General features: G+C 39.1%; 1 protein-coding gene across 1 annotated transcript in view; it reads left to right on the top strand.

Annotated features, from left to right (window-relative positions):
• MAN2A1 (mannosidase alpha class 2A member 1) overlaps positions 1-27,103 on the top strand; it is a 208,106-nt gene that overhangs the window by 107,587 nt on the left and 73,416 nt on the right. Inside the window, exons 9-12 of the mRNA XM_055565880.1 lie at positions 2,301-2,503; positions 5,288-5,470; positions 9,794-9,908; positions 11,019-11,086. Of these exons, the coding sequence (XP_055421855.1) occupies positions 2,301-2,503; positions 5,288-5,470; positions 9,794-9,908; positions 11,019-11,086 (569 nt within the window). The remainder of the gene's footprint in view (positions 1-2,300; positions 2,504-5,287; positions 5,471-9,793; positions 9,909-11,018; positions 11,087-27,103) is intronic.

The following is a 27,103-nucleotide window of genomic DNA, read 5'->3' on the forward strand; positions in this document are numbered from 1 at the left end:
TTTTCTCCTTTGCTTTTCGCTTCTCTTCTTTTCACAGCTATTTGTAAGGCCTCCCCAGACAGCCATTTTGCTTTTTTGCATTTCTTTTCTTGTATAGATACAATTAAAAAAGAAGAAAAAATTTTTCCTTGCGATGAGAACTGTTAGGATCTGCTCTCTTCCCAGTGTTCATACATTTCGTTCAGCAGCGTTAACTGTAGTCGTCATGCTGTGTGTATCACAGTCCTGGCTCTTACTTCGCTTAGAACTGGGGTTTGTACCTTTCGGCCACCTTTGGCCAGCTTCCTTCCCTGCCCCTACGTCCACTCTCTTTTTCTGAGCTGTTCATTTTTTGTTATATTTCACATGTAAGTGAGGTCACACAGTATTTTTCCTTCTCTTTATCTACTTGGCATAATGTCCTCTAGTACAGTGCTTTGCTTTAACAGTTATTTAATTCTCTGAGCATTTTCTGGTAAGCACATAATTAGTCCTGTTATATTTTAGGAGACAGGCACAAATAGATTCGCTTGCCCAAAAATAACTATTTGGTGAAGCCAAGATTAGAGTAGATAATATAGTTTAAAACTGCTTTTCTTAATGGTACTGGTGAACATATTACAGGGCAGGAGTAGAGAGAAAGACATGGAGAATGGGCTTGTGGACACAGTGCGGGAAGGAGAGGGTGGGGCAGCTTGAGAGGAGCATTGGCATGAATGCATCGCCATGTGCACAGTAGACAGCTACTGGGAAGCCGCTGTCCACAGGGAGCCCAGCCAGCTCTGTGATGAGCCCGGGGGGGGGGGGGGGGGGACAAGGGCGGGGGTGGAGGAGGGGCATGTGTGTGCCCACAGGGTTTCACCTCACTGTGCCGCAGAAGCCAGCACAACATGGAAGACAGTTATCCTCCAAGTAAAATGAATGTAAAAAGTTAACTTTGAAAAAGCTGCTTTTCTTTAATGTAAGCATAAGGAATGGAATAATCATCCATTTTGCTGTTACAAAATTCATTATATCACAGATTATGAAAACTTACATTTGTCTAACTAATATCATTGTTGTGTTTCCAGTTGATATTTTGCCTTTGCAGTGGTGGAGTAACAGCCAAAGCTTATACCTCTATTTGCCAGTCGTGTTTCTAAGCATTTTACTTAGAATCCTATCAGCTGTAGCATGGAGACGTGCAGAAACATTATATAATATGCTCAAAACTATGTGTTAGATAAGTGGTGGAGAGAGCATTCAAACCCACATCGTCGGGATCCAGCTTCTGTGCTGCTCTTAGTAACTGCTGGAGGGCCACTAACTGGTTTTGACTACTTTAATTATTTTTCTGCCACATTGAATCAAAAATGGCTCACAGTATCTGTGTGTGTATATATGTACTGGGTTGGCCAGAAAGGTCTCTTGGGTTTCATTACATCTTATGGAAAAACAAATTAACTCATTGACCATGTATATATGTGTGTGTATGTATAAGATCAGAAACAAAAAAATTATCATCTTTTTAAAAAGAACACATTCCTGTTTAATTGTCTATTTACTTCTAGCAACACTACTTTCAATATATGTTTATGAGATCTTGTATAATGTTTCTTTTTTCCTCTGATTTATAGACTAGTTTGAGATCATAAAAATGGATTTATGTACCAGTAATTTGAGTCATTAGTCAGAAAAACTTTTTCATTTGAGCAATCAACCTTGCAATTCTCATCCCCTTTTCTGTTTTACTTCTATTGCTCACTGTTACCTACTGGTAGAGAAAGTCCTTTTTTTTTTTAAATGACCTGCTGTTCTTAAAGTCTCTCTTTTCTCCTTTGTAAGAATACAGACCGGGTAGAGTAGAGGCCAGAGGAGAATATGTGGATATGATATGTGGAAATACTTAATAGCTATAACAAAGCTGTTCTTCCAGACTGCTGTAACATGTACTTAAAATACACACCTTTTATCTTTGCTGTTTCCCCTACTTGCCATTCATCTCTGGATTATGCCGTAGCCCAGTCCTTGCACACTTGGAGATTCTAGAAATGGATAAGGAGTTTTCAGATCCACACATTTGTAGCTCTGATTAACTCTTCTAACTGCTTACACGTGCAAGTTTTCCCTTAGTGTTTTGGGACTTGATGCAAGTAAAAGACAATCACTGAGTGCTTTTCCCCCTGCATTTAAGTAAATCTGAGCTATATATTTATCCTAATTTGGAAGCATGCCTTAAATATTTATTAGGAACTTTTCCTTTCAGCACTAAAAGTAATTTTAAGGTACAGATGAATGTGTGAATAAATGAAATGTAACTTTTTTTTTTTTTTCCCCACTAGATACAGTTTGGGACTTTATCAGATTATTTTGATGCACTAGAAAAAGAAGCTTCAGCCAATAGTAGGAATAGCCAATCAATATTCCCTGTTCTAAGTGGAGATTTTTTCACTTATGCTGACCGAGATGATCATTACTGGAGTGGCTATTTTACATCCAGGCCCTTTTACAAACGAATGGATAGGATATTGGAATCCCATTTAAGGTACATTTACCTTTAGAGAGCTACATTTATTTTTTCACTTCTTTTATGTTATCATTACCTGTCTGTAGAGTTTTGCATAGTATACAGCATTTATGTTGTATGTGTTTAATGTAATTGTAAAATTTTAATGCAATCAGAGCTATATCTTTGGAAATAATCAGATTTTTACAAGGCTTTTGCTCTTGAAGGAAAAACAGTTTCTGTAATTAGGTTTTCTGGGAGTTGTACTCCGTATTTTCTGTTTTTCTGACTGGCCCCCTGTGTTACCTGCGCTCTGCAGCAGCGTTCAGCGGCATCACTGAGTGCCTGCAGGCCGGGAGCCTGGTCAGCCGGGTTACAGAGGCGGGAGCAGGGCTCAGAAGGGGCAGACAGGCCCTCAGCCGCCGGGGGCAGGCCTCAAAGACCATCCTCTAAGACAGCTGTGTTCATATTTGGGAGGACTGGGGACTCCATCACAGCTCTTATTTTAAAACACATTTCTATAGATATGGTTTTCTGCTTAAAGAAGAAAATTTAAGAGATGGGAACTGATGGAGGCAAAATGATTGGTTGAAAAATAAACTGATACGGAGAAGACAGAAAAAGTCAATAGAAAAAACATTAAAGCACTCTATACACCTGCATTATCCAGTTCTTTTCGATGACTAGCCAGTAGGCCTTTCTGTAGTGAGAAATGCTCAGTTCTCTGCTGTTTGTGCAGCGTAGGGGCCACCAGCCATGTGTGACCAGACCACTTGGAATGTGGCCAGCATGACTGCGGAGCTGAAGTCTCAATCTTATTTAATTTTAATGTACATGGCCACATGTGGCCACATGTCACAGTGGAGAGCGCTGCTCTAAACAGCTGAGTCTCACTGTTTTCAGACGCTCAGAAACCTCCCCAAGGCAGTCCTGTGGCTTTTTCTATATGCGTGGCCCAGGAGAGGAACCTTCATGATGAATTCATTGTCCATTCAGTTCAAAATAGGAAATCATGATGAGTAATTTTCATGATGAATCTTGGTATTATAGATAATAAATTATATGAAACCTACCCTCTTCTATGTACTAGTGGATATTAAGTATATATTGGACAGTATTTTTCTAAAAATCATTAATTTCTTTAAGTGTTGTACTTTGGTATAGTGGTATGTGTGTTTATTATTTTTACCGTTTCTGTGATACTGTTTCCACAAACTAACAGTAACTTATTAAAAAAAACCCTAACCTTTGACTGTTTGAGGGGATAGTCATTAATGTGCCAAATGTATGTATATTATTATATTTATAACAAAAAAGTATTTGTATATATAGATATTTCTGCATCCTTAACCAATAGAATATTAGTTATCTGTTACGTTATTCTAAACTATCTATGATAAGAACAGAGCAAGTACTAAATAATGTAGAAATTCTTTTGGGCCACTGCATAATTTTTTTAAGTGTCAAGTATTTTTTGGTGGCAAAAAGTTATGAGTATTGGTTCAGTCTTATTTTATTGAACTTAATTAAGGTGCTACTTGAATATATTACTACTGGTAATGTAGTTTGAAAATTCTCCTGCTTTAAAATAAAACAATAAACCATACAGTAATTTGAATTTCAAAATATAATTAATTTATTTGAAACTAAGTTTATTGTGTGAAAAATTATATTTGATCCTCAACTCATTTGTAAAAATAGGTGTATAAATTAGAAAAGTACAAAAAAGAAAATATTCTTAAAATCCACTTGTTTAATATTTTGGAATATTTATATGTATATGTACTCTTCAGTGCGTTTGCTCTGGATATGTCTGCCTACATACTTATAGTCTTCTTAATTCCAAGAGAGGGAGTCTCATGCCGTCAAGAAGGCTTGTAATTTTAAAAAGTGGATATTAAATTTTTATCTGTTTTTAAAAAGTAGAGATTATTTAGTGTCTTCAAAAATTCCAAGGAATTCTTTTTTAAAAAGAGCAGTTTAAATCTTTTCTTTTTTCCTGATATCTTGCTACATTTTCATGCTGCCTTGATTTTTCTCTCCGTCATCCTAACGTTTGTCATAAAGATCCTTCTTATATTTTTCACTCCATCAAGCTGTGTCTCTTTTTAAAGAACCTTTCAGAAACCTATCCTGAACCATATCCTTGGATGGAAAAATTTAAAGGTGAAAGTTATAAACTCTCATATTCTTGCTCAAAACTATTCTTAAGCTAAAGTATTTTTATTCTTTTTAAAATAAGTGAGGAATGCAGTACATGACTTATCAGCCTTCAGGTTATATTGAAACTCCCCTGTAGCGGGCGTGTGTGGCCGTTCTCCTGTGAGGCCGGCTCCTGTCCCTGAGCTGTCAGGCCGCCACCCCTCCCCTCCTTTGCTGTTAGTAACGCTCACGGGGCCACGCACTTCCCCACCGTCTGCTCCACTGTACGGGTGAGAGTCAGTGGCCTTCTGGTGAAGTTCACGGTGTATGTCTACACTGTGGAGAAGGAAGGACAGAAACACTTACCTAGTTCCTACTGCTTTCATACGTTACATGGCAATGGACGTGTCTTGCTGCCAACAGATACTCACTTCTTCCCCTTGTATCACTGAGACATGGTGAGACATGGTGTTCTTTGATGCTTAAGAATTTAGATGTATTAAGTGTATACCTTGGTGGTTTTATAGAAATGTTTATTATCAATATTTGTCTTATAAATTGATCATACTGAAATCATGGATTTCTTTTTAAGTTTGAGAATGTATCATTGATACCTCTTTTAGGTAGTAAATTAAAATGTTTGTTTTGAAATAAAAATTAATGACTGTTTTATGCAATTAGGGCTGCTGAAATTCTTTACTATTTCGCCCTGAAACAAGCTAAGCAGTACAAGATAAGTAAATTTCTTTCATCATCCCATTATGTGATGCTGACAGAAGCAAGACGAAATTTGGGACTCTTTCAACATCATGATGCTATCACAGGAACTGCAAAAGATTGGGTGGTTGTGGATTATGGTACCAGGTAATGTAATTACTGAAAAGTGAACTTAAAATCTTTTAAAATTTGGGGTCATAAGTGTTTATCTTTTGATGAATTTTTTTTATTGTAATACTGAATTTTTATTGAAGGGAAGCACACTAAATCAAACCAATTTCAAAGATACATATGTCATGCCAAGAAACATTTTCAGTTATGCTGACAACCCAAAATGCTTATCTTTGATGAAGATTTTAATAATCACATCTCTTATAAGTGTTGCTATAGAAAAACCATCAGTATTCACAACCATCATTTTTTAAAGAAATCTCTTGACAAAAAGTGCTGGCCATCCCAGCTTTGCATGGTAGTGCCTTTCTGTAAATGGTGTAGTAAAACATTGTTACAAAACTGACCCCGCTTTTCCCCAAGTAGAGTGTGGTAATTGAGGCTGCCTTCTTGCCCAAGGATTTGGTATCAAGTAAATCATAGCTATAATCCAGGGCCATGCAGAGCTCCATTTCATTATATAGCTATTTAATTCCATCCTATCATATCCATTTACTCTTGGATACCTCATTTTTTAACAGGGGCACTGACAAAAAACACTACGTTTAGAAGAATAGCCAGGAAGTAGAAGAACTGAGAAAGCTTGTCATATATAGATGATACAAAGAATTGGGGTGATAAGGGATGGTCTGAGTATTGACATCAAAGCCATCTTCAGCTCTTAGACGGTCTGTTAGATGAATGAGGGGGTAGAATTCCATTATTTTCATACTGCAGATCAGAAACAGTGATTACTGGCTTTGGCTCAGAAGAGCGGGGCAATTTGTAAACTGTGCTTCCCAATAAGCATAACCTTTTGTAATAGTGAGATTTCCATCATCATACCAGAGTTGAGGCTATCATTTGTTAGGATCTGTGCAGGTGAGATTCTGACATTGGAGGAGGAGTTTTGCCTATTGTTTCACCGTAGTTTAGTATTTCTTCCAGATTACTCTTTGATAATATTTTAAAATCATTAAAAATCTGATTTTCTTAGATTTAAAAAGTGAATCTCTTTTTATAGATATTCTCATAGGTAGAAAATGTACATAGCACATAAAGTCATTCTTAAAAAACTGTTCTACAGCGGATACTACTAATTGTAATAGTGTTAACTAGATTCGTAGTTATAATATTTTCACTGCCTTTCAGAAGACTTGGTAACAAATATTCTGGAGGTTCCATTAGTTGCCTTAAGTCTTAAAAAATATATTCAAGGTAATACCTTAAATATCTTCTCAGTTTTCTTGTGGCAGATATATCTGGCATTGTTCTGAGTTTAAGCTGAGCTTAAAGTGGAAGATACTTACTGGATGATAAGGATGTTATTGCTCCCTCAGAAAGTGTTTTTGAAAGTAAGGTCAGATACTCCATTTTTCTTTTCACCTGTTTCTGTTTTCTTGGTTTCTCAAGAGTTTAAAAGTGAAGCTGCTGGGAGTCAGGCCAGAGCAGAGCTCCTAGGAGGACACGGAGAGTCCTCCTCCTCCACTGACCGCTCTCTCCCTGGCTGCTGTACTGAAAGGGATTAGGGTGCAGGTCATGGGGCTTTTGCACAGAATATTTTCTGTCTCATGACCTCTCCAGAAGGCCTGCCATTAGTTCTTCCATGTATTTGGTGTTGTTTTTAACTTATGAAAGCATTCCAATAGAAAATTGCATCTTAGAGAAAAAAGACACAGTAATTCTCATTGTACTTGACATTTGTAAATCTGCTTTGTCAGCCCTTCATGCTTCATTGAAAAGCCATAAACAATTATCAAGTCATTAGCACACACATTTTTAAATAGGAAATTTCAAAACAGAAGTTAGAGAATTATAACTAAAGGAGCAGCTAGTATAGGGTGATTTCTTGTTCTTGAATTGTTGACTCCTGTTGATTCACATGTTGGCAGAGATGTGTCTGTGAGCAGATGTGGGCATTAGGAGCCGACTTTGGCTGCTAGTGAGAGTACCTGGAAGCTGAACGCACCGCCCGCACGTCTCCAGGCTCGGCCAGGTGCGCCGCTCCACAGGGCATCAGAGCCCCAGGCCGTGGGAGCCCTCTCTTCTGCCTTCTCAGGGTGATCCTTCAGTCATGCTCTCAGCAGCAGATTGAGTGTTTATGTAATTATAAATTGGAGAGCACGTGTACATCATGGCATGTTTGGAGGTTAATTCTAATTATGGCATAAAAATCATGAAATCAAAAATGAATTAGACTAGGCAGTGTTTTGCTGGATGTTTAGCTTAAAAGTGAATCCTGGGACTGTGTGAAGAAGGGATGGTAATGAGGTCAGTTACAGAGAGATTAAGAATTCTGCCAATGGCGAAACTGTAATAAAGGTAGGCAGGAGAGATGAATGAGCAGAGGGTGAGAACGAGGCTCCTAGCGCGTAGTCTCCGCTGGTGGGTGCAAGCGTGGTGATGGCCCCTTGAACAGCAGCACGGGTAACGAGCGAAAGCGGCCTCCTCGCTGGTGCTTGCTACGCTCGTTTCATAGTGTGAGAAGGGTACATTGGGAAATCAGAGGAAACTTCAATCCCACATTGATGAAATGTTGAAATGTATAAAATTTTGTTTTTTCCAATTTCCTCCAAACTTATTTACTAGGGTTTAGCTTTATTTTGTTTTTAGCAAAATAGCTTTATACATCTTAAGAAAGTATTTGGGAAATGCACTGTCTTCAGTGGTCATCTCATAAGAAGACTACGTACGTGCCTTCAGGACGCAAACATTGATTCATGGCATTTATTCAGTTTAATTAGGACTCTTTAAAACACTAATAGGAATAAGATTTTAGCAGGTGCAGAACATGACTTATTCTGTAGGTTCAGATAACCTCATAAAGATAGCCATGTAGATAATAAAAATAAACTTAGATTGAAGTTGTTGTTTTCGTAACTGAGTTGTGTTCATTCATATATATGGTCTTTTAGTCTTATGAAAACACTATTATTTAGTAAAATATTTGAATAGAATGAGAAATTTAGCTGGACGATTGAACTCCAATCCATAAGATTTTAATACTGTGGTTACAGATTTACTATGTAAATGCACTTAATTAATAACTTGCTGATTATGATCACTTACATCTTTGAAGTTATCTAATTCTTGTACAATTATTTGTTGTTGTTGAATATCAACAAAAATATTTTAACACACAGATCCAAAATTGCTTTCTGTGTTGGGGAAGATAACGTAATTCCTCTATAAACATCTGAGGGTTGATTGAAAGCATGACTATAAAAGTTTCTCTACCAGCTTCTCCATCATGAGTTTACTTAGGGATACCTGCTCTCTAAATCTTTAAAGAAACAAGATGGGACTTTGGCAAGGAGAGCGGTAGGGGGGAAGGGCGGGAAGGCATGTTTTTTTCCAAAGTATAGTGCTTCACCAATAGCTGGTAATGTTCCAAGATTATATTTTAGATTTGAACTTGAATCAGTCGATTCATAAGCATCTCTTTTGTTCCTCAGACAGAAACACACAGTTTGAATACAGTTAAGAATTTCAGTGACAAAGAAATAGAACAAGAACAAAGACAAGTTTGTTATCTGATCTGTGAGAAACTTTTTTCTAATTCTTTTGAACAAGAACATGAAACTAAATTCAACAAAATATCTATTCGAATTCTTTAGGAATTTAAATTCTTTGAAGTGTGTATACTGATTGAATGTTCTTGTGAATGAGAGTTAATCTTATATATTCTTTTGTTGTTATTTCAGTGCTTGTTAAAGATTTTTCTAAAGTGAAACGTCAACTCATTGCTGTTGGTAGAATGCTTTAGAGCTATTGGGGTCATCGTGCTGGCTATTGTTATTATTTAGTATGATGTTCATGGAGAATATAAGTAGTGTGGATAAGTTTATGTGTTTCAACTGTATCCAGATGGTTTGCTATTGAAATGAATCCTTACCAGTGATACCTTCTGATTAACTTTTCCCTAAGTACTTCATTCAGAGTAGAGATTCATGATAGTTTATGATAGGTTTTAGTTTGAATACAGGATGAAGATGATGGTGGTTTGGCCATAAATAAAACAACTGAAAATGTTGTATACAGATGAGTTGATGTACAGTGTGTTAATTTCTACCGCATGGCAGTGATTCAGTTATATACGTATTTTTTATTTTCCTTTCCATTATGGCGTATCACAGGATAGCCTGTGCTGTGCAGTAGGGCCTTGTCTCTCTGTTCTATGTGTAATGGTTTGCCTCCACTAATGCCAGGCTCCCAGTCCGCCCCCCTCTCCCCTCTCCCTTGGCAAGTCTGATCGTTGTGAAAATACTGTATACTGATGTTTGAATCACTTCTCAGATGAGTAAAATTTTTGGTTCACAGACTCTTTCATTCACTGATGAATTTAAAGAAGATAATTGGACATTCTGCACTGCTGCTTATTTTGAAGGACAAACACTCATACGACTCTTACTCTTCGGATACCTTCCTAGAAATGGTTAGTTAATATCTTCTATTTTCATAATCAAAATGAGTGATTCTTTTCTTCTTGGATTGGGAAAGGGAGTGAGAAGCTTAATAAAAAGAGGCATTGAAATATAATTATTTCTTTGTAAATTATTTGAAATAATTTGTATCGCTTTATATAAATTACCTGTGTTCTTTTTTCCTGTAAATGTGTCTCTATTTGATTTATGGTGTGTATTTTCCGACAAAATCTAAGCATGAAAAATAAAATAATGAACTTATTTCAAGGTGTGCGAAAAATTCAGACTTTTAGAACACTTAAGATGATATTGTAAGGTAACTAGACTTTATACTCCTTATTTTCCTTAGCTTTAATGAACAGCTCCTTGATACGTGAACTGCCGTAAATCCTGAACCTGTTCTTGCTGCATTTCCGTTTGAATGATCCTAAATTTTCTTCTGGTTTCCCTATGAGTCCAAGCAGTGCTCTGGGCAGTGTTGAGATGTAAGAGCAGAGCAGTGACTGAGGAGTTAAGAGATTAGCTGTTAGTCTCGCCTCTGCCCCTCTGCAGGGGCTGAGGGCGTTACATCTGTGAGCCCTCGATCCTCTGTAAAACGGAATGATGTATGCCTTAGCTCGCTAGGGTCAGATGAGTTAGTAAAACAGACCATGCCCTGAGAGGAAGAGCTTGGTATCTGCAGCAAGGACCAAGGGTTCAAAAAATTTTTTATTGCAATCCTCTTTACACTTCTACTTAGTAACTCAGATATTTAAAAATTGTTTTTTATTTGTCAGACTTAAGTTTCTAAAGATATGAAGCATGTGACACAAAAGGAACATAGTAAAACTTTCTGCAGAATTGTCGCTAGAACTGTGATTTATTTGGTTACTAATTAGAACTACCCCTTATGGACTCCAGTCCCTGTAACACATGCTATGCTTAAAATCTAAATACACGATACATATTCATAGACACAAGGTTTGTTTGCTTTGGACTTGGATGGACTTTATGTAGCTGGAAAGAGGCTTGTTTTTTCTTTTCTACTGTGCCCTTTTCATGTTTTCTTCAAGGTATTATTACACAGCTAATTTTGAAACTTGTTTTAAAAGTAAAATAAAAACTTCTGTTCATTTTTCTAGGATTTGAAACAAAGAACGCAAAGTTCTCTGCCACAAAAAAATGTAATAAGTCTGAGTGCAGAGCCAAGGTAAATAGTGTTACTTCTCATAAACTTTGACCACTTCTGTGATTTGACTTTTTGGATTTTCATGGTTTTGCTCTGGATCCATCATATATTTTAAGGCAGTAATTCATTTAATCAGCTTATTAATTTAAAACATCTGTTTGAAGAATGGATTTTTCTCCCATGGCTGTGTCATGCCTGTGTGTGCTAAGTTGCTTCAGTCATGACCAACTCTTTGCAACCCCATAAACTGTAGCCCGCCAGGCCCTTCTGTCTGTGAGATTCCCAGGAAAGAATCCTGGAGTGGGTTGCCATGCCCTGCTCCAGGGATTTTGCCCACCCGGGGTGGAACCTGTGTCTCCTGTGTTGCAGGTGAACGTCTGCCCTGGAGCCACCGCGGATGCCGGGCAGTGTCATGTTCAGAGCTGACAGCTAACAGTGCCTGGCTGGGACACGGGCAGCCACACAACTGTGAGGGTAGCTCTCAGCAGAGGCTTAATGTGCGATGGCAAATATGTAGCTTTATTGAAAAATTACCTTGTATTTAAATAATATTGATTATTGTTTAGAGTATATTCTTTCTTAATTAACTTTCTATTTACTTACCTTGTTTTCATTAATCTCTGATCATGTATTTTAAAATGGAAGAAGATACGTAATTACTGTTAGAAGATAGTGTCCTACTGTCAATTGTTTACTACATAACTATCATTGTGCTTGTAACACTGCCTCAATTTCACACCGTAGATTTATCTTTAAATAGGAAAGGTGCTCAGTCAACCTAAAAATGGGACATTTAATTTAGATTTACAAAAAACATTTTATGTTTTTATTGACAATTATTTAACCAAGTTATCTACTTTTAATTGACCCCAAGTATCAATCAGTCAGTACCCAGATACACGTTATCAGTTCAGTTCAGTTGCTCAGTCGTGTCCGACTCTTTGTGACCCCTTGAGCTGCAGCACGCCAGGCCTCCCTGTCCATCACCAACTCCTGGAGTTTACTCAAACTAATGTCCATTGAGTCAGTGATGCCATCCAACCATCTCCTCCTGCCTTCAATCTTTCCCAGCATCAGGGTCTTTTCAGATGAGTCAGCTCTTCACATCAGGTGGCCAAAGTATTGGAGTTTCAGCTTCAACATCAGTCCTTCCAGTGAAGATGCAGGACTGATTTCCTTTAGGATGGACTGGTTGGATCTCCTTGCAGTCCAAGGGACTCTCAAGAGTCTTCTCTAGCACCACAGTTTAAAACCATCAGTTCTTCTGTGCTCAGCTTTCTTTATGGTCCAACTCTCACTTCCATACATGACTACTGGAAAAACCATAGCCTTGGCTGGATGAATCTTTGTTGGCAAAGTAATGTCTCTGCTGTTTAGTGTGCTATCTAGTTTGATCATAACTGTCCTTTGAAGGAGTAAGTGTCTTTTAATTTCATGGCTGCAGTCACCATCTGCAGTGATTTTGGAGCCCCAAAGAATAAAGTCTGTCACTGTTTCCATTGTTTCCCCATTATTTGCCATGAAGTGATGGAATTGGATGCCATGATCTTAGTTTTCTGAATGTTGAACTTTAAGCCAACTTTTTTACTCTCCTCTTTCACTTGCATCAAGAGGCTCTTCAGTTCTGCTTCTCTTTTTGCCATAAGGGTGGTATCATCTGCATATCTGAGGTTATTGGTATTTCTCCCAGCAGTCTCGATTCCAGCTTGTGCTTCATCCAGCCCAGCATTTCTCATGATGTACTCTGCATATAAGTTAATAAGCAGGGTGACAATATACAGCCTTGACGTCTGCCTTTTCCTATTTTGAACTGGTCTGTTGTTCCATGTCCAGTTCTAACTGTTGCTTCCTGACCTGCATACAGGTTTCTCAAGAGGCAGATCAGGTGGTCTGGTATGCCCATCTCTTGAAGAATTCTCCACAGTTTATTGTGATCCACACAGTCAAAGACTTTGACATAGTCAATAAAGCAGAAATAGATGTTTTTCTGGAACTCTCTTGCTTTTTCCATGATCCAGCGGATGTTGGCAATTTGATCTCTGGTTCCTCTGCCTTTTCTAAAACCTGCTTGAACATCTGGACGTTCACAGTTCACATATTGCTGAAGCCTGGCTTGGAAAATTTTGATCATTACTTTACTAGCGTGTGAGATGAGTGCAATTGTGTGGTAGTTTGAGCATGCTTTGGCATTGCCTTCCTTTGGGATTGGAATGGAAACTGACCTTTTCCAGTCCTGTGGCCACTGCTGAGTTTTCCAAATTTGCTGGCATATTGAGTGTAGAATTTTCACAGTATCATCTTTTAGGATTTGAAATAGCTCAACTGAAATTCTGTCACCTCCACTAGCTTCGTTTGTAGTGATGCTCCCCTAAGGCCCACTTCACATTCCAGGATGTTGGCTCTAGGTGAGTGATCACACCATCGTGATCAACTGGGTTGTGAAGATCTTTTTTTCTGTACAGTTCTTCTGTGTATTTTTGCCACCTTATAGTTTGGTAATATAAGTTTTTATTATCTAAATTGAGAAGTTGAGTATCACCTCTTATATGTTTTAGAATAAAAGGCTAATTGTGAAGTGTAATGCATTATTTTCACTAGGTACACTTTATTAAAGGTATTTTAAAATAAATAGGATCACAGTGATTGCAGAAGTTCTACAGTTGCTAGTCAAGCTGAGTTTGGTTACACACAGACTACAGCCTTCGCTGACTAGACCTCTTCCGTGCGCAGGGACTCACAGCAGATTTAGGCCACACCTTAGAGCAAGAGTATATTTCAGCAATACTTCAGTTCAGTTCAGTTCAGTTCAGTCACTCAGTCGTGTCCGACTCTTCGCGACCCCATGAATTGCAGCACGCCAGGCCTCCCTGTCCATCACCAACTCCCGGAGTTCACTCAAACTCACATCCATCGAGTAGGTGATGCCATCCAGCCATCTCATCCTCTGTCAACCCCTTCTCCTCCTGCCCCCAATCCCTCCCAGCATCAGTCTTTTCCAATGAGTTAACTCTTGGCATGAGGTGGCCAAAGTACTGGCGTTTCAGCTTTAGCATCAGTCCTTCCAAAGAACACCCAGGACTGATCTCCTTCAGAATGGACGGGTTGGATCTCCTTGCAGTCCAAAGGACTCTCAAGAGTCTTCTCCAACACCGCAGCTCAAAAGCATGAATTCTTTGGTGCTCAGCTTTCTTCACAGTCCATCTCTCACATCCATACATGACCACTGGAAAAACCATAGCCTTGACTAGACAGGCCTTTGTTGGCAAAGTAATGTCTCTGCTTTTGAATATGCTATCTAGGTTGGTCATAACTTTTCTTCCAAGGAGTAAGTGTCTTTAAATTTCATGGCTGCAATCACCATCTGCCATTATTTTGCAGCCCCCAAAAATAAAGTCTGACACTGTTTCCACTGTTTCCCCATCTATTTCCCATGAAGTGATGGGACTAGATGCCATGATCTTAGTTTTCTGAATGTTGAGCTTTAAGCCAGCTTTTTCACTCTCCTCTTTCACTTTCATCAAGAGGCTTTTTAGCTCTTCTTCACTTTCTGCCATAAGGGTGGTATCATCTGCATATCTGAGGTTATTGATATTTCTCCCGGCAATCTTAGATATCACTAAAGTAATACTAAAGAAACTTACCATCTCTTTTGGCTGACAAAAAAAGAAGGGATTAATTTGAAAAGAAAATTTAAGTCTTAAGTTTAGTCTTGCTAAAGTCTTAAAAGCTTTCATATAGCCAAGCCATAGTTAGGATGAAAGGATAATGATACTGAAAGAAAAATCTGTTATAAAATTGTAAAACATTTTCTTTGTCTTAATATAAGTAATGTTTTGATGAATTTGGGATTGTATGGCAATTTTTAGTATATTGTGTCCCTAATAAACTGTGGTGTCAGTAAATCTATTTGGCTTTAGGCGTAATCCTCTTATCTGTTACCTTTTTTATCTTTTCCTATTCTGGTAGCGGCAGATCTCCTTTTTTGCTGACTCTGAGAATGACCTGTGTGCTCTTAGGAAGCCGCGCTCCACCCCCACCCCTAGTCTTCCTGGACACATGTCAGGGCCAGTGGGCTGTTGTGGGGTCAGAGGGACGGCTGTGCTCTGTGGTGTCTCTTCTCTGTGCAGCCCTTGCCTTGGCCAGCTGTGCGTGAGACTCAGCTTTCCTGATGCTAGAGGGAGAAAGGAGACAGAGTCTATTAATTGAGGATAAATATATTTTTGAGCTTTAATAATGAACAGTTTTAATTAAAAATAAGCATAGACTTTTTGAGTCTATTAGGAAAACAGTCGCTTCTTGATATTTCATTTTAAATAGTTTCTGTTTAAATAGTGTTCATTTTAATATTATATCTTCAGAGTTCTTTTCTACCAAATGTCAATGCTACTGTTTCCATAGTTAAGTGTGTTGGAAATGCTTAGGATTGTCAGATTCTTATTTTTATCTTTACTGTCCTTTCTGAACTCTAGAACCTCATGAATAAAACCACTTATATTTTTGGTTTTAAATCCACTTTTTACTTGTTAGCCACAAATTATATGAGTTGTTGCTCTTTGAATAAAATCCATCAAGAATGGAGGACTGTTGATGTCCTTTAAAATGGAAGAGTTTCGTAGTTTTGTTTTGCAGGTTCTGGAAGTTAGAGTTCTTATCTGTGCTTCTCAGTCTTTAAGTCAGCAGTTTTGAAAAAGCAGCCATGACTCAGGCTTTTCTTCCTCATGAGTCTTCTGAGATGCTCTAAGGCTTAGTTTTATTTTGATTATAGGAATAATTCTAATTTGAACAACATATTATTAGTCTCAATAAAGCGTGCATTCTCAATAGGGAGATGTCTTCCCCAGGAGGATAATATTGTTTCTTGGGCCCGTGGTGATGTTGGGGTGGGGGATTAAAAAAAAAACCCATATTCTTTTGGAAATGCAAAGCACAGATACAATACATAATAGTCCCTAGCAGATGAGCATTTTATATGTAGTATCAAAATTGTGTGGAGGAATGATTAGGAAAAAATATGTATGAAGAGAATCTTTAAGGAGGTTATAATGACAAAAGGTTGAGAAACACTGGTCTAAACCCATGCAGTTTAAATAATACATGTAGAATGAATTTGATCATGCTTCTGGCAGCATCACTTACAGCTATAACCTGACATGATTTTGTGAGCGTGTAAAGTGGTCCATGATCTTCTGAGAGTGACATAGTACTTGCCCGTGTGCCTAAGTGAGTTCACAGGGTTATGTGAGCTGTACAGTAAATACATTCTTAGCCTTCGTATAGATAGCATATGAAATTACAAATTAAAAGTTAGGGTACCCTGAACAAAGATGTTACTGTTTCTCTTTATGTTCACAGTTGCCTAAGGAAACCAGTTGTAAGAGCATTTAATACAAAGATTTAACAGGATTAGGGACTGAGGATGCAAGGTGAAAGTCTGAGACAGACAAGGAGATCTCAGTCTGCTTTCAGTATTCCATCTGCTCAGGCAGGACAGGATTACATGTTGCTACAGCACAGGTCTGCAAGTCATGTGCCTGACAGGGTAGAAAGTAACTTTTCTTTTAATGGTGGATACTTTGAAATGCCACCAAGTATGTAATAAAAGGGCTTCCCTGGTGGCTCAGTGGTAAAGAATCCACAGATAGACACAAATATGATCCCTGGGTCAGGGAGATCCTCCTGAAGGAGGAAGTGGCCACCCATTACAGTATTCTTGCCTGGGAGATCCATGAACAGAGGAGCCTGGCAGGCTACAGTTCATGGGTTCACCAAGAGTCAGACAAGACTGAGTGACTGAACACCAAAGGCACAAATGTAATCCAAATTATATTGAGATGGCTTCTGTAAATCTGAAAGTTTAATTTTTTCAAGTAGATAAGTTTTTAGTTTGAAATCACTATTACAAATTTACCTTTATATGCTTCTAATTATTAGAAAGGTATTTATTAGTAAGGAGTCCTACATCTTTTTTGGCCAGGAGAAAAAAAATGAAATAACTAGAATAGATAGCATTAACTATGTGGAGACACAAAGGAAGTCAGTGTTTTCTAGGCTTAGGTTACTTCAGAATATCAGCCAGATTAAAAAGGACAGAACTCCAGAGCAGGCACTCAATACCCCACTCACTTGAAATGTTGCCATTCATTTGTTGGAGGACCTTGATTGACAGCATCATTTTCTTTTTAGCTGTCTCGGTTCTGAAGCACCAGAACCCACATTGACTTCTATTTTTTCTTAATCCTTAATTGTCATCAATTGGAGAGTCTTTTGGATTTTAGCTTTACTCATCTCTGACATCCGTCCTCTCTTCTCTTTCTGTTGCTTTTGTTTTAACCAATCCTTTATGTTTTGCGTGAACTACTGTAATAGTTTACTGTCCTTAGGCCTTTCTCTGTACCTAAGTTATTAACTATAATTCAGCTCTCTGACGGGTCTACCCAAAGCCACTCTGAAAAAGTTACTTGGATAGAAATGGCAAGGCTTCAGACCTAGACTCGAAAGTCGAGAAGTCAGGGAGGCCACCTGGGGTGTGAGGGAGCAGGGTTACTCTCCACTGCCTGAGGGGAGGCACCTGTAGGGGACGCAGAGGAAAGAATGGCAGCGGCTTTGGAGAGGACCTCCTACAGCTCACACTGGCCCTCATAGTTCACATGTTTCCCACGTGCAAAACAAAATAAGTGCCCCCTCCTCCCAAGATGCCCAGGGTCTCATCCCGTCACGGTGGTGGCGCCAGTGTTTGGTCTAATCAGGTCCAGCGTAGCTCGTAGTGTGACCGGGGGTTGATGCTGGCTTTTTTCGGCCAGTGTAGTTGTCTGAAGTGTATCCCACAAGACTGTAAACTCCTTGAGGGTTTATTTATGTCCACCACTGTGCCTCTGGTGTGATAGCATGGTAAGAATTTAATAAAGATGTGTTACAACACATTGTATTATTGCTTGAAGAGAAGATTAAACTTTAGATACCACATATGCATAGACTATGGTTCACATTCTGTGTGAAGATGTGGTATCCTGGTATATATTCTCCTCAATGGAATCTTTCATTTGACATTTGGAGGTTGAGTGACAGAAGACTGCCAATCCACTAAATACTAATATAAATAAAAATAAGCAGTAATTCAATATATTTTAAATTTGTTCAGCATTTAGACAGCTGTTCATTTGAGATTTCAGAGTATAGTACCATGAGACTTGACAAATTTGGCATCACATCTCAGCAGCACTGCATTCTTAAAGAGTTAACTTTGTTGGGATTGCATTCTTGGGGCCTCTAAAGAATGAATGAATTCAAAAGATACACCCATATACCTGAATGAGTTTATTTTGTCATAAGACTTTTGCTATTGTTGTTGACATAGACTATTTGCCTAATTCTACATTTTGTATTTTTTAATTGGAGGAAAATTGATTTATAATGTTGTGATATAATGTCATGGTTTCTGCCATTGTATTTTTGATATTGTTATCAGACACGGTTATTCTGATAGTAATTTTCCACTAGTGAGATGGGATTCAAGGCTTTGGAGCATTTTCTGATGGGTCATTATGTCATAAAATCAGAATATATCTAAGGAAGTACTTAACATCTCTACCAGTTATTTAAACATAAGTTTTAAGTGACGAAACCAAGTTCAAAGCCTAATTTTTTTGTTTGGAATGTTGGCTTTTTGTTGGGGGAGATGGAACAGTGATAATTAGTGTGAGGACCGTGCTTATTGCTCATGGTTTATGATGTTTGAGCTCAAGTCTCATCATGTACTAGAAAGCTAGTGTAGAAATGTCTTCACATTAGTTAGCAGAAAAATAAATGGATACAACCAAGAAGGTTTTTTTGTTGTTTCTTTTTTTCCCTTGGAAATGGCTGCATTTTATAATTATCACAAGGGAATTCAAGGTGATAATAGACTACACAATTCTCTAGGCTCTGACTCTGAACCCTTGCTTAGAAAACTAGTTTATCTAACCCTAACTTTTCTTCAATGGAGAAATTGTTAATGACAGTTGTTTGATCGTATCTGATTCATTCGCAACTCCATAGACTGAAGATTCCTCCCAGGCTCCTCTGTCCATGGGATTTCCTGGCAAGAATACTGGAGTGGGTTGCCATTTCCTTCTCGAGGGCATCTTCCTGACCCAGGGATCGAACCCATGTCTTCTGCATTGGCAGGTGGATTCTTTACCATGGAGCCCCCAGGGGAGCCCTAACCGACAGTACTGGAGACAAATAAGCTGGACTAGTCTAAGTCTGTCTGGGTGTTAATTGCATAGTCTATTTGCAAATTAATATTCACTACTGGACTTGAAGGAGCAGTTCCCAAACTCTGCTCTGAGATACTATTTTGTTTAAGTATTAATTACTTTTGAAGGGTATTTGTGTATTTTTATCTGCGTTCGATCTGAGTTGTGTTTTTAAAACACAACGTTTTAAAAACGTTGACTGTTTTTAAGACATAGATTGACCAGTTCTCTGATTATCCAGAAACACTTTTCAGCCTGTTTGTTATCTGGAATATTTTAGAGAGGATGTTTTAACCAGAAGACTGAGTGGAATATAGTACATTATTTAAACAACCCAAGTTTCTTAGGGGATTGGAAGAAACGTACCACCTTCCACGTACATTTTGTGTTAAAACGTCTTTGCCTAGTAGTCGGAACGGTTTGGGAACAATCATGTCTGATAAGCAAAATAAAATAACCTTGTCTAGAGTTTGCCGTTCTAAATCAGTCATTTACTGGCTTGCTTTTTACCCGACTTGTAAGGGAAGTAGATCTTTGAGGAGAGAAGAGGGGGAAAGACTCCACCTTTCTCACACTGTTCTCCCTGCTCTTACTATTTCTATTTAGTTTATCATATCAGGAATGATGAGTATTAATTCCTGAAATACTCTTTCCATCTCACATTGCCTTAGATGAAGTAACACCTATTATATGTTTCTTAAAAATATTGACAAAATATTGATGCTTCCATTTTATATGGTGACTGACTAGGAACCCTGAAATTGACTCTCAGTTTTTTATTAAAGCTCAGATGTTGAACAATCAAGGAGCACCAAAACCTTAATTTGACAGTCACTCTATTGCGGCAGTCTAAGATAACTGCACACTGCAGTGCTGATCAAACTGGACTAAAAAATGCACCTGCTCACTAACCAATGATAAACAGAAATGAAAATAGCATGCAGGTTTCTAAAAGCAGGTGTGGAGACTGATTCCCTTGTGTCTACCCACAAGGCTTTGAAGGGGCTTCCCTGTGGCTCAGATATCTGGTAAAGAAGCCGCCCGCAGCGTGGGAGACCCAGGTTTGATCCCTGGTCCCCTGGAAAAGGGAATGGCAACCCACTGCAATGTTCTTTCTTGCCTGGAGAATCCCATGGGCAGAGGGGCCTGGCGGGCCACGGTCCATGGGGTCGCACAAGGTCAGATGCAACTTGGCACACAGCACAAGGCTTTGGAATGGACAAGAGGGTGCTGCTTTCTGTAGCTCAGGAGGCAGCTGTTCTTCCCTTTCATCCTCCTTGCCTCAGATCTCTGTTTACAAATCCCCGCTTAACTGGCCAGCTAGACCGATGGGTGCTCTGTGCCCATGGCACCCGCCCTTGCTGCCGACAGACCGCTAGCTAGCCGGCTGGGGCTTTTCTCCCCCCAGGAGTTCAGTTGAACCGTGCGATTACCTTAAAGCAGTTACTTACTCCCCAGTCAGTTGTTCTTGTTACTGATCTCTCATAATTTGATTTTTATAAAACTGATGAATTAAGGGTAAAGTTTTTTTAATCATAAAGTTGAGTGCTTTGGAAATTTTCAATAATGGTAAGTCGCTGATAAATACCAACAAGATGCCTACAGAAGATTTGGGAAGAAATTGTAAAGATGTAGAAGCACTCTGTGCTCAGATTGCCTAATGTTTTTGAGTGTTTAAATTCTTGGTCTTTAGAAAAACTGGGCTAGAAACCACAAATAATTTATCATATGTATGGTTATGCAGAAAATATGACACAGAATGCCAATTAGTGGTCCCATAATCAAAGCAGAAGCTTTGCTTTTGCATCAGTAGACTGGGGCATGATACGTATTTGTATGTTTTATGATAAAGTCTTTCATGGTGAAGCTCTGCAGAATGATGACTAATGGAAGATGTCCTTAAAGATATGGCTGATTCATGTGGACAGAAAACAACAAAATTCTGTAAAGCCATTATCTTTCAATTAAAAATAAAATTGTTTTAAAAAGATGTTCTACTTTAATATTTACTTTCAAGTAGGTTTAACCCTTTCAGTTAACAGAGCTATTGCCAGCCTTAATCACATTGATGGTTTTCACTGTGCCTGTATTTTACAACCAATTTGGGGACTGAATCTGCCAGAAATAAAATAGGCAGGAACAAATAGGGGAACTGATGATAGAGCACTGATCTAGCACAGTATCCACTCAGGGAAACATGCCATGCTGGTGGCATGGGCCGGGAGAATACCTGATGTTGTTTGTTGAAGGCAGAAGCCCTGGGTTTTTTCAGAGCAGCAGAGCTGGTATAGAAGACCCAGCGCTGTAGACAGTAGCCCCTGGGCAGTAGCCTTTCGGGAACGTCAGACCGCATCTGTGCCTGGGAGCTTATCTTCCACTCATTCTTTTCTCTGTTACTGCATCTTTACATTCTTCAGGCCTTAATAACAAACTGATTATTTCCTTTATTTCTGGTTTTCCATCTCTCTTGCTAAAATTAGCTGCATGAACACAGGGAACTTTTATTTTTGAATCCCCTGGCAAATAACTGGTACATGGTAGGTGGTCAACAAGTATTTGTGAAATAAGTAACTCAAGGCAAGAGGAGGGCTTGAGTCAGCACTGCAGCGACGGCCGCGAGGTACCTTTCTCACACGCAGGGCCTAGGTGGGCGAGGAAACGGGGAGTTATCATAGAGCCTGCGAAAAAGCCCTGAGAATTCTGAAAACTAGCGTAACATGAAGACTGAGAAGAACAATTTATCTTAAAACAGTTTATTACAGAGACCAGGAAAAAAATTTTTTGAACTCTTTGTAATTCTCAGTTTGAGTCATAGTCCCTAAGGAAAAAGTAACAGTGGCAGGGAAAATGGCAAGATGCTGTAGAAAGGGGCGGGGGGTGTGAGATAAGGCAAGACTGTTAGGGTGACAGGAGCAGAATCTGCATTAGTGACGTTTAAGAGTGAAGCTGACATGGTGAAAGAGTGTATCAGTGACATGAAGAAAAAAATGAGATGCTCTTCAAGAATGCAGGGAAAAGGAGGACAATGATAGGTATGAAGGACAAGAGTTCAACAAAAGAATCCTGGGTTTTCTGTAGGAAAAATGTTAGTAGATGCAATAATCAAAGATACAATGAAAAGTGTTCTGAGCTGAGGAGGCCTTGCTTTGTAGAGGAAAAGGGCTAAGTTCTTGGTAATATAAATGAAAGGAGAGTCAGCCCTAGTGCATCTTGGTAACTTATTTCAACTAAAAGGAAAAGGACATTTTGTAAAAGTACCCAGACAGAGAGACAGATATTGTGTAATATGGCACAAAAGCTAGACTGACTTAGGTTTCTGCTCTATAACAAGTCTGTGGAGTTTTGAAATCATTTTGTCCTCAAAGTTACCTTTCATATGTGAAAGTAACAAAGAGGCATTTTCAAAATTGAAAACATTTATAAAGCATACCACAGATATTCTTTTCTTCTTTTAAAAAAGAAATTTTAAAAATGTTCCTGCTAAACTTAACTCACCCGACTGATAAGTGCATCAAAATTAAGAAGGCATTGGAAATAATTAGACATAGTGAAAATCCATCACTAAACTGAATTAGAATTTCCCATCTAGTTTTGGCAGAATTTGTATAATGTAAAGGCAGTTTGCTAATAGTAATATTGAGCTATGGTTTCGAATTATGTTAACATCTGAAAGAGGTAGAGAAGCAGAGCATGTAGAGATCTTAGAAAGCAGTCATGTTGCCTTGGGAAGATTTAAAAGTTAGAAGTTTGCCGTCACTTATTGTCACTGCCCCACTGCCTCTAAAAAAAATACACAGCTCTGCTGAGAAGTCCCTGGAGGTCTAGACCCACACGCCCGCAGGCCTTGTGGGTAGCTCCACTGGGACGGCCGCTCACACCTCTGCCTCCGTGTGTTTAAATGGAATTCCTCCCTGCCTGAACTTGTTCTGTGGTCCCAAGCTCTCTGATAAAATTTTCGCATCGTCATCCAGTTCCCCAGGCCAGAAACCTGGGCCTCAACTTGCAAGTGATCATGTGCTCGAGATTTTCATTTAGTGTCCCCTTTCACTCGCAACAGTCTGTTTGTTTGCACAAGAAATCATGGGCTTACTCTGATTATTTTTGTCTCTTCTCTTTCACTTTCAACTTGGATCCAGACAAACATGATGTCTTCTTGTGTTGTTTATTAAATGTATCTCAATTTTGTCCATATTTATTCGGTGCCAGCTTTCTCCCTTGGGTGTGTCCCTGCCGCATACATTTGTTTGAGGAATTAAGTAAGATTATGTATATGAACTTAATTATATGGGATCTAGCACTTAGTAGGCACTCAGCAAGTGTAAGCAATGATGTTGTAACTCTTCTGCTCAAAACCCTTCTTTTTCCCATTGCCCTAAAGAAAAATTCCCAGTCTTTAACTTGGCTTTTCTGTCTGCATTTTGATTTCTCTTGTATCGTCTTCCATATGATACTCTAGCCTACACTATGAGCTCTAACCTTTCAAAAGCTATCAGTTTTTTGACTTGCTATGTTCTGTCTTATTTACAGGTCTTTGCTACCTGGAAAAAAACATAAAACAAAAAAACCCTTTCCACGTTGCCCCCAAACACACCCATATGCGCACACACACACACACTTGGCTTGATTAGTTCCTGATTGTCTTTGAGAACTCAGCATTGGTGCTGCATCCTCTGGACCCTTTCCTCATGCCCTTGAGTCGGGGCTGGGTGTCGCTCTGCACGCTCTCACACGAGCGTGTCCTCACTCACCGTTGCTTCTCTTGCCGCATGTGTAATCTAAAGAGACTTGCTAAAAGCCTCCTGAAGGCAGAGGCTGAATCTCGCTCAGCATTCTAAACACGGCGCCTGGCAGTCTCAAGAAAGGCACTTTGTAGTGTGTGCCAGGAGCGTTTGGACTGGACAGTGTGCTGGGAGAAGTCCACCCTGCAGAAATAATCATATATAGATGTGAAGAGAATGTTAAAGATTTCAATGTTCATCAACAATAACTATCAGTGAATTTGTCAGATATTCTATTTTGGGACTTCCCTGATGGCTCAGACAGTAAAAAAATCTGCCTGGAATACAGGAGACCTGGGTTCGATCCCTGGGTTGGGAAGATCTCCAGGAGTAGGGAATGGCAACCTGCTCCAGGATTCTTGCCTGGAGAATTTCATAGACTACAGTCCATGGGGTCAAAGAGTCAGACATGAAAGCAACTAATGCTTTCACTTTTCTACTTTTATTCCTGTGTTCATAAAGTTCTATATGAAGTTTTACAAAGATGCCAGACTTGCTTTTATTTTTTTAATAAAAGCAGAATGGGATTGGTAAATTCTGAGGTTTTTGTTTTATGTTTTTATGAAATCTCTCTTCTGAGTCCCATGGAGGAAAGGAAGATGACTTGTTTGAATGGAAGAAGTTGTGATTAGTTGAGTCAAATAAGGAAAAGTGCTTGGCTTGTAGGACATGTTTGCTGAATTGAAAACTAAAAATTGAAATGGAGGAGGTGACAATTATGAGAAAGAAGTTATGTAGAATATTTGATAGGCAGTTAAGGACTTGTTTAAAAAATAAACAACCCTTTAAGGGAAAGCATGTGTATAGTGATGAATCTTTATGGGGAATTTTCTACTTTAGGAGAACTATCTCTTGCATTCAATGTTACTTTGTTTTTGGTACTAGTTGGCTTCCCTGTGTTACCCAGTATTATTTTTTATGTGTTTAATGAATCACTTTGGGTTGTATTAGACTGCCTACAACAAAAATCGAAGGCAGGTAATTTTTCTTATGTACGAGTTTCAAGGTGGGTAGTCCAGGACTTGTGATGTGTCTCATGGGGTCATTAAAGAATCAGGAGTTTTTTTTACCTTTCAGCTCTTTGCCATCCTAAGCCTATAGCTATTGTTCTTATGGTCTTAAGATTGTTCCTGCTTTTCCAGACATTGCATCTGTTTTCCAGCCAGGAATGGGGAGGAGCAAAGGATGAAAGTTATGCCAATTGAGCCTGCTGATTTTTATTAAATTGGTGATATAATAAATTCCTGGGCTTCTCAGGTGGCACAGTGGTAAAGAGTCCACCTGTCACCGCAGGAGACCGAGAGACTGAGGTTTGATCCCTGGGTCAGGAAGATCCCCTGGAGGAGGACATGGCAACCCGCTCCAGTATTCTTGGCTGGAGAATTCCACAGACAGGAGCCTGGTGGGCTACAGTCCATGGGGTCAAAAAGAGTTGAACATGACTGAACCACTGAGCATGTGCGTGCGCGCGGGCACACACACACACACACACACACACAGAATAACTTTCTAGGAATCTCTACCCTGTGTGGCTCAGCTAGTAAAGAATCTTCCTGCAATGCGGGAGACCCAGGTTCAATCCCTGGGTTGGGAAGATCCCCTGGAGAAGGGAAAGGCTACCTACTCCAGTATTCTGGCCTTGAGAAGATACAGATCTATATGAGAATATATAGATCCCTATACAGTCCATGGGATCACAAAGAGTCAGACACACACAGAGTCAGACACGACTGATTGACTTTCACTTTCACTACTTATTGAATTCCGATTACATTTTTTGTTGGCCAGAACTATGTCACGTGGCCTACCCCAAGCGTGAGAAATCAAATGTTTTGATCTTTTTTTTTAAGCTAGGATCATTGTCATCCCAAGTAAAATTGGGTTTCTTTTGGCAAAGTAGAAAATGAGGATGACCATGGAGTAACCAACTGGTAGTGTCTGCTCACTGAGTTTATTAACTAGGCCATGGGGCAGCTACCATATTTTCTGATCATTGGCTTACCCTTTCCTGCTCCCTTCCGCTCAGAGTGGACTTGTGTTTTGTGTATTATAGATACAGATCTGTGCTGAATACATCAGTCCTGGGTATTAAAAGCATCTTAAAAATATGTCCCCAAGACTGTCCTAGCAGTCAGATAGAAAAGTCCTATCAGGGACTTCTCTGGTGTTTCAGTGGTTAAGAGTCTGCCTTCCGAGGCCGGGGACACAGGTCAGCCCCTGGTGGTGGACTGATACCCACATTCGTGGGGCAGCTGAGTCCCTGCACCTCAGCTCTGGAGCTCACGTGCTTAGGAGTCCAGGAGCTGCATCTCAGACCAGACACAGCCAAAAGTAAATATTAAGAAAGGAGAAGTCATGTCAATCACAGCTATTAAAGAAACAGAGTTTTCTGTTTATTCCAAAACCGAAACGTAATTGACTATTACACAATTACACATTAGGAAAGAGAGGAAGGGGTGTCTCACAAAAGCAGATGTGTGTCCTGTTGGGAACCGGGGATTTCACATATGAAGAAACTAGAGTGTCCTTAAACCTCCACTGTTTCTTAGTGACCTGTTTTAAGACCGGGTTAAAGCGCACTTGTTCTGTAGTTCCGTCGGTTGGCCGTTCGGTGCCAGATTTAGTCTGTGTAGCCCTGTGCAGGATGGATGCTCTTCCCCCCTCTTTCACTTGTTGGTTCTTTCTTGCTCAGAATCTGGACAGAATCGACAAGTAGTATGTAACTCACATTATGGTATAGCCTCTAAATACAAGTCCTTAATCCTTTACCTGAAATCTTCAGGGCTAGATATTTATTTGTGGATTTAGAATTTCTAAAATTTTAGGAACCTGATAGGAATACACAGTTGGCGTATTATATAATACTTCAGAGTCTGGGGCAAAACTCATCAAATACTTTAAAAATTCTGACTATTCAGACTAAAAGGAATAAGTAATTATATATAGCTTCGTGTCAGTTCGGTTTAAGTTTTGCCATCAAAAGAACTTTGAAAAATCTTGTAAAACTGTAGATTAGTGGTTTGAAG

Source organism: Bubalus kerabau, chromosome 1 (genome assembly GCF_029407905.1).
Source record: "Bubalus kerabau isolate K-KA32 ecotype Philippines breed swamp buffalo chromosome 1, PCC_UOA_SB_1v2, whole genome shotgun sequence".
NCBI lineage: Eukaryota > Metazoa > Chordata > Mammalia > Artiodactyla > Bovidae > Bubalus > Bubalus kerabau.